This window comes from Ctenopharyngodon idella, chromosome 10 (genome assembly GCF_019924925.1).
Source record: "Ctenopharyngodon idella isolate HZGC_01 chromosome 10, HZGC01, whole genome shotgun sequence".
Classification (NCBI taxonomy): Eukaryota; Metazoa; Chordata; class Actinopteri; order Cypriniformes; family Xenocyprididae; genus Ctenopharyngodon; species Ctenopharyngodon idella.
Genome location: NC_067229.1, coordinates 30,032,788 through 30,048,140, shown reverse-complemented (window position 1 = coordinate 30,048,140; position 15,353 = coordinate 30,032,788). Strand labels below are relative to the sequence as shown.

The 15,353-nt window shown below is 37.0% G+C and overlaps 2 protein-coding genes across 2 annotated transcripts; one reads left to right on the top strand and one right to left on the bottom strand.

Moving 5' to 3' along the window:
* Positions 1–5,679: 5,679 nt before the first annotated feature.
* Positions 5,680–7,044, top strand: pmaip1 (phorbol-12-myristate-13-acetate-induced protein 1). Its single transcript, XM_051909630.1, has 2 exons — positions 5,680–5,841; positions 5,941–7,044. The coding sequence occupies exons 1-2, from the start codon at positions 5,829–5,831 to the stop codon at positions 6,063–6,065; spliced, it is 138 nt and encodes a 45-aa protein (XP_051765590.1). The 5' UTR covers positions 5,680–5,828; the 3' UTR covers positions 6,066–7,044.
* A 995-nt stretch (positions 7,045–8,039) lies between these two features.
* golph3b (golgi phosphoprotein 3b) lies at positions 8,040–13,453 on the bottom strand. Its single transcript, XM_051909624.1, has 4 exons — positions 13,040–13,453; positions 12,424–12,555; positions 11,952–12,066; positions 8,040–9,944 (listed from the first exon to the last, which is right to left on the bottom strand). The coding sequence occupies exons 1-4, from the start codon at positions 13,250–13,252 to the stop codon at positions 9,520–9,522; spliced, it is 885 nt and encodes a 294-aa protein (XP_051765584.1). The 5' UTR covers positions 13,253–13,453; the 3' UTR covers positions 8,040–9,519.
* Between the last annotated feature and the right edge of the window lie 1,900 nt (positions 13,454–15,353).

Sequence of the window (15,353 nt, the reverse complement as noted above, 5' to 3'; positions counted from 1 at the left end):
CATGTGACCAACCTGCACATGCAAAATTTTTGGGGAACTTTTTCATCCTTATACCAAATTCCAGATTGTGCTACTACTAGGCAGACTGGATTTTGCCCACAAAATTTTGAAGAGCAACAGTAAGACGCATTCACATTCAGTGAAATTTTAAGGCAAAAGGGTAAATTGTCTATTGTCAATAATGAGTGATGTATGAAACAGATCTCACAAAAGTACAAAAGTAAGTTTTCTGTTGGGCAACACAGCAAATTTGTGTGACCAACTTGAATATGAGTAAAATCTGCGAGAGAAATTTTTCACCCTCATGCGAAACTCCCAATCGTATGCGTTCCTATTGGAATGACTGGATTTAGCCAGTGAAATTTCACCAAGCAACAATAAATTAAAGGTGCCTTAAAGTTGCGGTCACATTCAGCAAAATTTTACGAAGAAATGGTCAACTGTCTATTGTCAATAATGTAGCAATTCATGAAACAGAACTCACAGAAGTCACTTTCAAACAGTTTTCTGTTGGTAAACACAGCAAAGTCGCATGACCAACTTGATCACAAGCGAATTCTGTGAGGGGATGTTTTTTTTTCTCAAGCGAAATTCCTATTGGAATGAGAGAGCAGAGCGGCAGTAAATATGACCTCACCTTTAGAGAAAAAGGGAAAGACCCAGTCAAGACAGAAACCATTATAAATCAAGGCAACAGAGCAGGTCAGGCAAAAATAACTCTTGAGGAAACGTGTGTGGCTTTACTGGGCCAGAACAATGGGACGAGAGGGTGGCTCAAGTATGGCTACAGTAGAGGGAAACTAGCGATGACTCCCAAGGAGCTTGTGGAAGACTCGTGGCTTCCTGTCCTAGTTCATGCCTCCCGCGCTCCTTCCAGTGTGACGGGTGGCTCTAGTGCACAGAATAGGGATCGCAGGGCCAGAGAAGGTTGGGGGTCTGACAAGGGAAAGGTTCCTGTCCAGGGAAATCCTGTCTTTCAACAGATTCACATCGTGGTTCAGGACCCTCACTGTGTCTTTGAGTCCCTTAGGGACTGTTAGCTCAAAACTGCCGCTTTGCCGATTGTCTGACAAAGCGGGCCACACTTCCTCAATGCTGTATGATTGAACCCCAGGTCACGGAGAGCGTACGCCAGGAGTTTCCAAATTGCAGAAGCAGGCCAAAGATCATCAACACCTTCAGCGTCTTCAGACAGTTCAGAGGTTCTTCCTGCATGAGAAGGGATACTAAAGAATATAGTGGGTTGTACAGGCACATCGGCAGTATGCATGATGCGATCGCACCGGATCTATGGGTGTGAGACCAGGAGGGCTCATCCTCCCTGATGCACAAAGCATCCCTTCATGAGCAGCTCTATTCTCTCCTTTGTGAGTGCTGGTTTTAGGGCAGTCTCAAGCTCTCGCTCTCTCAGGCTTGTCACTGGAGCTAAATGACTTCCCTGTCATCAGCTGAGCCCACAGCCGGTTCAGCTGCAGGCATTCAGGCGAGCTGAGCTGACAGCTCTCTCCTGATCACAGAGGCTCACAGAGGCACATCTTAAATGGTATGCAGTAAATTAAATGAGGCTGAGCGACATTATGTGGCCTTAATGGGAAAACATTACCTGTCTGTCAAAACTAGAATGCCAACTTGTTTAAAAACAATGACAAACTGAATATGCACAAAGTATGGGTGTGTGGGTGTGTGTGTGTGTGTGTGTGTGTGTGTGTGTGTGTGTGTGTGTGTGTGTGTGTGAGAGAGAGAGATAGTGGGATTTTTTTTTTTTTTTTTGCAAAATAATAACAGAAAAGACTATCACATTTTTACAAAAAACTTTTTTTTTTCAATAAAAAGACTATTCATTTTGAACTATTCATTAAATTCATTAATTCATCATCCATTAATTGTATTCATCAAAGTATCCTGAAAAAATTGTATCATGGTTTCCACAAAAACATCAAGCGGCATAACTTTTTTCAACATTGATAATAAGAAATTATGCTTGAGCATCAAATCATCATATTAGAATGTTTTCTGAAGGATCATGTGACACTGAAGACTGGAGTGACATCACAAGAATAAATTACATGTTACAATGTATTCAAATAGAAAACAGTTATTTTAAATTTTCACAATATTACTGTTTTACTGTATTTTGACCAAACTATTGCAGCCTGTGACCATAAAGAGACTTCTTAAAAAATGTAAAAAAAAAAAAAAAAACCTCAAATCCAAATATGTATTTTATTTATATGTTTTTATTTTTAATTATAGTTATAATTTATGGTGTATATATATATATATATATATATATATATATACACACACACACACACACACACGTATATATATATATATATATATATATATATACATATATATATATATATATATATATATACATATATATATATATATATTGTATCAGTAAGGCTGGCCTGGCTTAGGACCAGTGCTGGTGTTGTGCCGAATTTCGACCCCCTGCCAAATTATTACCTCCCTCATTGAAGGCCCTACCTGACTGCCTAATCTTAACCCCACCCCTAATCCTAACCCCTCCCCCACATCTACTCCTAAACCTACCAATACTAGGGGGGTAATAATACTCTGGCAGGGGGTCAAAATTCGGCTAGGACCAAAAGAGGTAAACAGTCAAACAGTATATTATCATACTTCAATACAAATGGCATTGGGAATGTTCTTCGAAACAAGAACTTAATAGTCCACAACTCTAACACAGACTAATGACATACTTTGAAAAGCAATGGTGATCAATATTTTATCTAAGGTAAATGAAACCAGCCAGATGCAGAGTGCACTCAAAAAAGACCTGCTATAAAATGTCCTTTTGCTGCTTTTCAACAGTTGGATACTGTTGGTGTAAAGCTCTTGTCTGCAAAAACAACTAGATGCCACACACAGACAAACACACTTCTTCCAGACAGGTGTTCATCTGGTGTAAGAACCAACAGCAACATGCATCATACATGCATTATATCAGTGCATTGACAAGAACAACTGCTTAATTTAGATCTAAATGCTTCTTGTTTTATGACATTTTTAGCACTTCATAAATCCAAATTGTATCTCAGTTTAATCCAGAAGTAGCCTTTAGGCCCCCTGTTGAAAAACATCAGATTATAAACTGGTAACTCTGCTTTTGGATCATGGTTGCTGGCATTAGTTGGTGTACGCTGGATATTTATTGGTCCAAGATTGGTCATTAACCAGCTACTATGCCGCAAAAACCATCCTGACCACATTGAGATGGTATGAAAAGTAATGGATTGTAACTATAGTTTGTTGCTGGTTCAGGATATAACAAGTTGTATCAGCTAGAAAATTCTGTCATTAGTTACTCACCCTAACAAATGAAGGTTATCTTTATAAGTTATCTTGGCCAAGACAGTCTTGTAAAAGAGATTTTTTTTTTTTTTTATCTCAGTGAGCTTTTCCTGGTTAAATTTGTTTGTTTGTTTGTTTGTTTGTTTGTCCATACAATGAAAGTCTGATGTTTGGACCTCAGCGGTAGGATTCTTCAGGTTTGGAAAGACACAAGGGTGAATAAAGGACAGATTTGTCATTGTTGGTGAACTATCCCTTTAAACTTGATTTCCCAACAGATAAGCCTTCAGTAAGAAAATAAAGATCGAGATGTAAATATAATCCAGGGTCTAAACTGCAAATCAAGTATCAATTTACCGTCTTGTCTAGACTCTCAGTGATTCAATATTATTTATAGAGGTTGTGAAAACTTCCCGCCACTTTTGTCTTCCACCCCTGACATTTGAAGGCAGTAAAGGATTGATGACAGATAATATGTTGTGAAACTGCGCCACCTGCTGGTCCACCTAAAATTTAAACTCGTAGCCTATGGCGTTTATGAACTGAAGGGAGTTTTTAACGTTCTCTGCCCGTTTTCCAGACATTTTTATAGGTAGACTTTCTCTACTTTTTCCCCAGTAATATTTCTGATTATAATGAATGACAGCTGCTGGTCTTATCGTTCGCATAAAGTCATTATTACTGATGATTCATGTCAGTTTTAGCCTGTTTTTTACTTTTACTTTTGTTTTTATTTGCTGATCCCTACCCTTTCTGGATCCCTCCTCTAATTTGAAGAAAACATTTATCAGCTGTAAACAAGCAGTGATACTGAGGAATTATGCATTTAAGTGTAAAAGACATTATTTAATAAATAATTTAAACAAGTAAATAAATAAACATGTATTTTTATTCTTTATTCCGCTGCTCAACTGTTGGACACTCTTAAACATATCTGATGACCTTTAGTTTTATATCAATTTATAGGCTATCAATTTTGTGTTCAAGTTAATTGTTTTGTAGTGTTTTAATATGCTAAACTAAAGAATGCTGTGTTAATAATTATATAGGCCGTGGTTTTAGAATAAGCACAGGTTTTTTTATGATTCTCTCACTCCTCCAAATGTAGGCTAAATGTTACATGTGATAATGACGTAACAGATCTCAGAAAAACAAAATACCGCCACATTCCTAATACAGAAATGAACACAATGGACTGTTTGTTGGATTCTCACCTCAACCAATCAGTGTCTAGAAGAGACACTTCCTGCTCTATGAAGAGTGACGGAGGGAGGCAAGCCTGAACAAGTGAAACTAAAAGTTTTACAGTGTTCTTGTCATGTGATATCTATATGTTGTCACCACATGAGAAGGGAAACTCCATGAATCACAAGATATTCGCAATTTAGGAAAGTCATATAGGCCTAAAAATGTAGGCTAATTTCATCTCAACGTCAACCTTAGCTATACATTTTGATAGATTTTGATTAAATGATCTAATTCTCTGGAAAAAAGTAACGATCTATGACAATGTATTTGCAAAATATCAAAGTTTTTTGTGACTTTGTTAATGAGGGATGTATTTTAGATTTTTAGATTTGTAGAATAAAAAAATGCTTTTATTTTGAAGTAAAAAGATAAAATAAGATGTTATTAAATGTTAATATTTTCAGAGTTTATTATTCAATAATTACATGAGTTTGATGTACATTTCAGATCTTTTTGCTATTCGATAAAACCTAATTGAGTGTAATCATTAAGTTTGAATTCATAGTGTTGCAATATGATATATCTTCAAATAAAAATGAGCAATGTGTAATATTCATATTCCTGTAGCTATATGTCATAGAATAAATGTACATTTTAGAAGAATATTTATGGGATTTTGCTTTGTCATTGGTTTTTCAATTCAACTAAATTGTCAAAACACATTTTAAAATAGAATAGTTTATTTAGTATTTTAAATTAATGACACTAATGGAAAAAATACAAATATTTATAAGACTAATAGCCTATCAAATCTGGGGCTTGTATACCCGAGTTAGATGGCCTGTTTTAATAATTTAACATTTTGTGCCATGACATCTAAATTAGCAAATGTTGGCATATATATTAATTTCCCTCACTAACTTACATTAAGTGATGCATTAACATCATGTAGGCTACATGATAAACTTGGGCTATAGCCTATCTAAATATGTTTAGAAAATATAAAAGTAAATTAACATTGTTCTTAAAAAGTCCATATAAGGTGGTCATGTTATCAGTTCAATGGGATAGCCTTCCTCTGATGAAGAACAGGTAGGCTAGCCTATAGACGCCATATAAACACGGAAATTGGGCACTACGTCGACGGGAATTCTAGTCACGTTGTTTACGCGTCACTATTTAAGCTCAGCTTCTAACAATAATTCAGAGAAGTGCGATCACAGCAGTCAGACGCCTTTAAACTCACGCGTTTATTCATTTATTCAACACAGTGCTGAATCCCCGACAGGACGCGTAAAGTGTCTATACTATCTGAAATGGCGAAGAAAGGTAAAGCAATTTTACTGACCTGTTTAAAATAAGTGTTATTTTAAAAATACATATGATTACAACTTAAAACGTAACGACTTTCGATTCTTTCCCGTACAGAGAAAACCGCTGTTGTCGAGTGCGCGCAACAGTTGCGCACAATTGGAGATCTCTTTGACTGGAAATACAAGTTACTGGAAATCATAATCGCGCTCCAGAAAGCGCAGACGGACGGAAAAAGATGAAAAAGAAGGAATCTGAACCAACGTACACCTGACATCTGAAGAGGATTCGTAAGACGAGGTGCGTCGACATCGTCTTCCAAAAACAACCAAAAAAGTTGAACAGGAATGGCCTTCCGAGACGAAGACATGGATAGGATGGCCCTTGAGGACATAGAAACACCGTGGACCATTTCTGTGCTATTCGATGCTACTATTCTATTCATATTTGTCTCTTGACTGTTTATCTGAGGGTTTTTGAACGGCTCGTCAGGAAGGAGAGTCTACATTCATCGGGACGAATGGCAGAGCTCGCTCGTTTACAACTGGACTTCTTTTTCTAATCATTCTGAATTTAGTAAACAATATGATCTGTAAAAATAGAGATGGTGCGAAATGGATGTCCTGATGTATACATATGCTTTTAGGCCTAGTCTAACGAAGGAATGTCTGCCTGCAGTAGCCTAACTGTGGAGCCTATTTCACACTTGGGAACTGACTTCATTTATCCATGAAAAATTACCTCGAGACCAGATGGCTTAAATAATAAGAAAAATAATAATAATAATAAAGTGTAATAATAGCTCAGAAAAAGTGTTTCTAAGAAAGAGTTGAGTTGTTGCAGATGCCACTTGCTTGTTTTTTTTTTTTTTTAAGTGTCCAAATACTTTTTAGCAATTGTACTTAGATTTTATTAAGTTCAGGAGTTGACTATTTTAAAGAAATGCGAAGCTTTTTAAAGCATTTGTAAACTTAATTGTTACATTTAAATACAAAGGTACTTTTTTGGGTTGTACTAAAGTTTTTTTTTTATGATATAGCCTATTTGTAATATGTACATCTATAATAACTGATAGGTAACATGATACTTATCAATGACCACAATGAAAATCTACCTACTGTATAAGCAAATGAAATGTTTACTTTCTTACTAATGTTTTCTGAAACTAAATAAACTGCTTTTATGCTTTTCTGAAACAAAATAAACTGCTTTTATGTGTGATTGGTTTCTCAAATTTTGATTTATGAGATTTTGGAAAATTTCACAAAATGTAACCATTTTATGAGGTGGCAATTTTGAATGAATTTATAATTTGATGTGAATTGTACAAAAAGGTAAGATTATTTTTGGAAAAAAGCATGAAGCTCCACCCCTAACCCCACCTCTTAACATGACAGTCACTAGTGCATATACGAATTCATATAAATTAGCCACCAATTTGCCAAAATGTAAAATAGTTACAAATTGCCATGAGTTTGTGTTGGCAGCTCATGAGTCATTTTTAAAGTGAATCAAAAATATACAGAGCAACCAGTGAGTAAAGTCTAATTCACAAACAAATGACTCTTATGATCCAGTCGTTTATAGTGAATCGAGAACATACAGCACAACAAAGGGTGTGCTTCCCGAAGACAACAACGGTCGCAAGTTCCATCGTTACCAACACAATTCAACGGGACCACAGTTGTATGCTTTTGGAAGAGACCCAGAGTAGTGCAATAAACAAATGACTTTTATGAACCAGTTGTTTTCAATGAATCAAAACATTGAGTGCGACCAGTGTCTGATTTCACTTGATTGCTGAAAGACGGACTCTTATAAGCCAGTTGTTTGAAATGCAAAAAAACAAAAGAGTTATTGGGGTAAATAAGTGAAACTAATACTTCTCTGAACCAAAACCCTCAGAGTGGTTTCTGAATCAACATTCGTCTAATTTACCTAACTGGTTGAACTTGCTGTTCAATCTCGTCTGGACTGCATGATGCATTTGGGGGAAAAACGTACCACAGTGCTTTTTATTTTCTAGCATTAGCATTCATGAGGTTATGGTCACATTGTTTACTCAGGTATGTATCATCATCAAATTTCCACCTGCACCATTACTGTACATGTTCTCAGTGCATTCTCATTACATCAGAACCATACAGTCACAGCACCAAAAAAAAAAAAAAGTGCAATGCACATGACTTAAAAAAAGAGGACAGCTAATATTCATATCCCTTCCAGGCACTTAAAGATATTCCTTTATTATATGATAAAAAGCAGATGTACAAATCAGGGCACCCATTTCACACCATCTCTACTTTTACAGCTCATTAAGTATTTTTTTACTAACAGTAAATCAACATGTCAAACACCTGCTTTCTTACACAGGAAGGGCATATCCCTACCCTGTTCTTTACCAGCCCTCTTTCAGGACAGGAGACAACCAAAAAACATTACAATCGACTCCGAAAATATTGCGCCAAAGGAAGGAACGAAATAAAAATGATTAAAAACATAGTATAAAAATTGGAAATATAGCAAGAGGAGAGATTATGACATGAAGGAAACCATACATGTGTGACGAGACAGCTACATTAATGCAGTGATCACTATGATAGGCCTCAGGAATGAGAGCCTTCCTTGATGTTGGGGCTCTGCTATTGTTTGACTGGCCATTCGCATGAAATGGATGAAAGTTATGAGGCAACATAAACCCAGATGTTTGACTTGGATATATATATATATGTTAGCTCAATGCTTCCTTGACCTGTTTGTGGTGTATTACAATACAAAACCCACTGTAAGAATGAATTAATATAGCTGTGAATCTTGGGCTGGATGGATGAACTGGATCAGCTAAACAAAAAGGCAGTGAGTAATATAACAATCACTATTAGGTTTTAGTCACTTTATACACAGGCCAATGAAAATCACCAGCAAATGTCTTTGAATTAAAACCAGTAATATTAGCACACATTTGAACATTTTATTCTTTGAGCATTCAGAAAGAGCGGATTACTGGAAAGAAGGCTTGCAAGGAAGCAGGGTCATTATATCTTTAAAGCACCAGAGAAAAACTGATGCTTGCATTTCAGTCTTGTTAAATATGAAATGGTTTATTTCCTGTTAACTCAAGACCCATTTCATGTATCAGAAGCTCATGGAACATTTCCTGCTGAATATGGAAAAGCAATGGAAACAGGAACTTTTCATGTAACCATGACAAGGACCATGAAGCCTGTGTGTTCGGAAGTAGTGGCTCCTTCTTCAAAGATACATGGAGTTTGAGATTACTGTAGAATTATACCAGGATCTGGATTAAGATTAGAGTCACGGCCTAGTTAAGTACAGGGAAACAGACCCTTTACAAAACACCTCCTTTCAAATCGCGCTCATTTTCGTTCTTACATGAACTTTATGATCTAAGTGCATGAACTACAAGAAGCCTCACAGTGAATTGCAATCATGTAGCAACTATTGGCCATTAGATGTAGACAGGGCAACACCTTTGTGAAGGTCAGAGTCAGAACTGTGACAATGAGAAAAAGCCGTCCCTTTCCAAGTATCATCATCATCATCATCTCCTTCAAAATTTGTATTTCCATCATCACCATCACCAATATTAGTCCGAATCAACCAAGCTTGGGGCCAGTGGTCTGAGTCCAATGCCATGAGCACAAAGTTGAGTCCCTTTCTCTCTACTCTGGAGGTTCATTTGGTGAAAGCGGCCACCACCGCCCACAGCAGCTCGTTGGCGCCCGACTTGGCAGCCTCGGCCTCTGGCTCGAGATCCAGAAGCAGCCGCACCCTCTTCATGGCCAGATCGTACTGGTCATCCAGCAGAGGAGCGAAGGCGTTCTCTAGAACATCAGAGGAATGTGCCAGGAACAGCAGCGCCAGCAGACGCTTATCCATCCGTTGGGGCTCGTTGACCCATTTCTCCAGGACGGCCTCCTGGACTTTGCGCACCAGCCGCTGCTTGATGGTGCTGTTGGTGAGAGGGTGGGTGGTCATGTCAAAAAGCAGGAAGTTTTGCTTCTCCGTGGTGAGGACGCCCTTCTCCACCAAGTTCTTAGCCAAACGCTCTCGGACATTTCGCAACTGGTAATGCAGCTTCAATGGATTCCAAGTTTCACCTACAGAACATAAAAAGGGCCTGAAATAGACTAGAAGAACTGGAATGATCCATTTCTAGTACTTTTTGATGTTTGTAACATATTTGAATCAAATACACAATCTTATTTCCAACATAAAGCTTAAAGTCAACATGACATCTAAAATTGTCCACTATATCAAAATAACTCTGAAGCAATCTATCATTTTGGATGATGACACAAATTCCTCTTATTTTTCAACAATTACCTGGTTATTCGTTAACCGGCATTAAGAATTTTGACCGATTAATTAATACTATTGGTTAAATGGTTTAAACGTCATTTTTAAAGATATTTTGAAAATGTTTGCTGCATGGTTAAAAAACAAATACACTACACATATAAAATTGAGCTTTTGAGAGGATAAAAACTGTTAAGTCGCATATAAGTCGCATTTTATTATTACAATAATGTAAAGTACCCTAGGCCTAAATAATGCGAAATGTTAAACATTATAAACACTACAAACATAGCTAAAGGCTATCTTAGTTCCCCTCATGCCACAACAAATCATTTAAATTTAACGGTACTCAGAACAGAACAAGAATGAAAAATAAAAGTAGCTATATAAACGTCAAGCCAAAACTAATTCATTTTAAGCGAAACTGAAACTGCCGTTGGGCTCGTGTAGCCTACCTCTCTCTTTCGGTACAAATACAGAGTTTCCAAATTCGCAATGTTTTTGGATGCTAAACTATTATTTATTATGTAAACTAGGCTTTTTACTTCACTTGCATTCCAATATCCATGTTAAAACATCATCCTTCACATGTGCAAAAATGTGCTTGGCATAATAACGCCACAGTGGGGCTGTGCTCTCGCTGAACGGTACAGATTCTATTACGGAATATTTAAATTGAGCAACGTAACTTTTTATATGTTTGCCTGTATTTTATTTTGATAATGAACACGCTGCGATGTCAAGTTAGCAATGCTAGGACTGATGTGTGTGTGTGTGTGTGTGTGTGCGTGAGGCAATCTGCGCGATCACTTCATTTTTCCTCATAAAAGCTGAAATAACTTAACATACTCAGTCATTTATGGTCATAAAGATAAGAGTAAGACATCATTAGAAACTGTCCAGTGTTTACTTTTATTTATTGTACACTCACAATAAAAACAAAACATTATGCTTTTGTAAAATAAAGAACACAAACAGGATGCACTTTCTGCCGTCTCGGTTTCCATGTTTTTGGAGCGCGTCACAAAAAAACCCTGAAACTTAGCATATAGGCTAATACTTATCGCAGTTTTTTCTTTCCTGTTGTTAATCTGTTAATATTTATGTGAAATATATTTTGCGTATTTATTCCTTTATATATATATATATATATATATATATATATGCTTTTATTTTGTTTTTCTCCGTTCACAGAAGCAGTGCAGATGCGTGATGTGACGATGAATCCTCATGTTCTGTTGTTTATTCTGCTATTCGCGCATGTAAAACTAAACCCCCTGGAAAACAAATTTTGTTATTTTTAATGGGTCACAGACACTTATCTCTTCTAATTTAATTTAATTCTAATTTAACAATCTTGTCGGTTAATGGTTAATGATTGGTTAACATGTTTCGTTTGTTGGTTAGGAAAAAAACTAAATGAACATCTTTAACCGCCCTACATTTTTATTATTCTACATTTAAATATTCTATTTCACTCCGAAATAAATCAGATCACAGAAGTAAAATGGATGCCGAAAAATGTTCCACAATGACTTAAAGGCAAAAAAAATAAATTATGCCATCATTTACATTCAAAAACTGTATGAAGAATGTTTCAACTGTTTTTGATCAAACAACAAAAGTCTGTGGGGCTCGAAACAACTCTGAATTCCACTGACTTTCATTGTATGGACAAAACAGTGATACATTTTTCAAAACATCTTCTACGTGTTTCACAGAAGAAAGAAAGTTTGGAACAGTGAACTTACCCCAAAAAATAAGTAACTAGTGTACTTGTATATGTGTCAGATATATTCACAACTCACCACTTAACAACTCAATCCAGCTCTGGACTGTCTCTGGAGGTTGAGTCTCTTTAATATGTTTCAATGCCTCATCCAGCAACATGTCTCCAGTGGGGGCATCAGATTTACACAACACCTGATGAACAAACAAGTATAAAGAGTCAAGATAATGTGCAACTTGCATTTGAACAAGCCCCAAAATCACACACACACACACACACTTGTATTTGTGGTTTACTCTCCATAGACGTAATGGTTTTTATATTGTACAAACTGTACATTATATCCCCCTACACTACCCCTACCCCTAAACCTACCCATCACAGGAAACTGTCTGCATTTTTTGAATTTCAAAAAAAACACCGTTTAATATGTTTTTTAAGCCATTTGGTTTACGAGGACACAGGAAGTGTCCTCATAAACCATGTATAAAAGAACACACACACACACACACACACACACACACACACACACACACCCACACACCCCTTACCTTTCTGGTCAGAAGGCTTTTCCTCCTCATTCCAGATGCCTCCAGATGCAGGCGACCTCTTAAAGCCAGCTCAATAAGCATACACCCTCTCAGACCAGACGATATGCAATCATTCCAGAATGATGTGTAACCCTAAGCAATACATAAGTTAATCAATTATTATTCTAAGAACATCATCAGCAGATATCATGCATGGAAATACATGAAGTAAATGCATGCTTCCATAAACAGGTTGTCAACAGACTACTTAAACGTTAAAAATAATGCCCTTTATAGTCCCGATTGCATTACTTTTGTATGACACCAATGTTTGAAATGACAGGCATATCTAGCAACTATATTGTTTCGCAACTGTTATATGCAGAATAGTTGTAAAGAGTGCCATAATTTACATTTATGACAGGAACAGCTTTAGAGACCTTTGCCTTTTAGCCATATTTTACAAAAAAAGCAGGACTGGGGCCCTTCTAACAGGCTAAATGGTGAAGGTCTTCGGGAACAGCTGTTCTTAAGACACTTAATCTCTGTAGTTTAACAGGATTTATCTAGTCCTAATGTTAACTAGCCGCTTCGTGGCGACCATTTGACTAACAAAGCCACACAAGTCACGTCAAACCTCTCGATCCTTCAGTCCGAGCAGCAACACCTCTTCCATCAAAGTCAGTCGTGTTTCTTTGGAGTCTCCCTTGTCTTCGTCCTCCTCCTCTCCGCGGCGGGACTCGTACTCATCCTCTTCAGGGCTTTTCTCCTTATCCGCGGCGGCGGCGTTACGCGAGGCCTCGGTCCGTCTCTGCACCAGGCCCGAATTTCTCTGCGTTAGCGAAGTCATTGTTTGCACAAGCCTAAAAACACCACCGGGTTTAACAGTCTTTTAAATATACATCCGACAGAAACGATAATGTCTATATACACGCTGTTCCGTGCCCCTATAACGGCTTCATTAATATACTTTCTGTTGACGTGGATGTTTACATGCATCCGGGACGTTCCACCTCTTCCACTCTTATTTCCTCATTCAATATGGCGGACACTGATGACGCAATGACGCATGTAATGTGACGTCTACGTGAACGTTTGGCGCCCGCGGATCCTATTTATGTGGGTGACAGACTGATATTTTAAGAGTTCAAGCGCGTAGCTTGTTTTCTCCGTGTTAGGTTAAAATAAATTAAACAGTGTACTGACTATCATGGAACCCATTTTATTGCCACTGCTGTAAATAAAAATGTAACGTTAGGGTGAATTAAGGGTGATTGAGACATAAGGTCAGATGGGACAGTATAACTATACAGAGTTTATTTTCTTGCCTAATGAGTGAAAACAGTAGCCTAGCCTAGGCAGGCATCATACAGTTGACCCTGAAAAGCATGAAGTGAAGAAAATCACATAAGCTTTTGCTAGTTTTCATAAGGTCATAAAATTGTCAACTACTGTTTTTCACAAACCTTTGATGGAAACATAAATATGATGCACTACTGCAACAAAATCAGTAAAAATTAGGTTGTTTTATTTTGTCATGCATGATTTTGGGTGATTGGGACAGTGCTTAAAGGCTTAACTAATTAAAAAAAATGATTAACCTTGCATTAGAGAACCATTGCATATGCTCTGTATATGCTCTTTTTCATTTGTGCAACCCCTAATCAACCCCAAAAATGTTTATGAACTAGCTGGATTATTCTAAAATAAAACAACGTAATTACAATTAATACAGTACAACACATGTAATTGAGGTAAAAGAAGTCCAAAAGTTCAGGTCCAAAATGAATTAAAACAATAATGTAAACTATTTTCAATAGAAACATCATAGTTAAACATTTTTGTTGTTGTTGTTGCAGTAATACATCATCAGAGGTTTGTGCAGGCTAAATGTGTTTGTCAAGCACACGTTTGTAGTGATGGGGCCACCGAATCTTTCATCCAAATGTTACCCTTGGGGTTGGGTCAGTTTACATCATTGTTTTAATTCATTTTGGACCTGAACTTTTGGACTTCAAGCCTTCTTTTACCTTAACAACATGTGTTGTACTGTATTAATTGTGGATGAATTTATAAACATTAGGGAAAAAGCGAAACAAAAATAAAGACTTTATTCAACAATATCTTCTCTTCTGTAGTTCTTCTCTTACGTAGTTTATGTCCAGCACTTCCAGGTTCTACATCAGAACGGCGAGTCATTATTGGCCAGCTCCTGCGTCAGCATCACACGCATGTGTCGTGCTGCTCACGTGAACAGCGTCTGCCAATAGCGAGTCGGCGTTCTGACGTAGAACCTGGAAGTGCTGGACGTAAACAGTGTAAGAGAAGAACTACAGAAGAGAAGATATTGTTGAATAAAGTCGTTATTTTTGTTTCGTTTTTGCGCACAAAAAGTATTCTCGTCACTTCATAAAATTAAGGTTGAATCACTGCAGTCACAATGAAATCTCATTTGCCTAAAATGCTCAAAAAAGGCATACCCAAAGTAAATTGCATGCTGTTCATGAACCATTTGGAGTATATGCATGGTTTTGGTCTCTTTTGAAAGGTATGTGTAACGCGGGTGGTACAGTGGAAGTACAGTGATTTTTGGGAATCAAATAACAGCATTCTAGGAACATTCTCTTCTTTCTGTACCCAAAAATGAACCTTCCCAAAACATTGCAGGGAGGTATTTTAGTGACAAAAGAGAACCTATAAAGAAAGTTCTCTAATGGTTATTTTTAGGCTTCATTTTCATAACCATAATTTAACATTCACAGAAAGTTGCATGTGTTTTTTCCTATTGAAATTTGGAAATACAAATATAATGCTTACAACACTAATATCATTGCAACAATACCTTTGTAAGATATGAATAGAACTTTAATAGTCAAATCATTCAGATGTTATTCAAAAGCGCACATATAGGCCTATATGATGATTAGGATTAGCTTTGTGATTGAGAACCA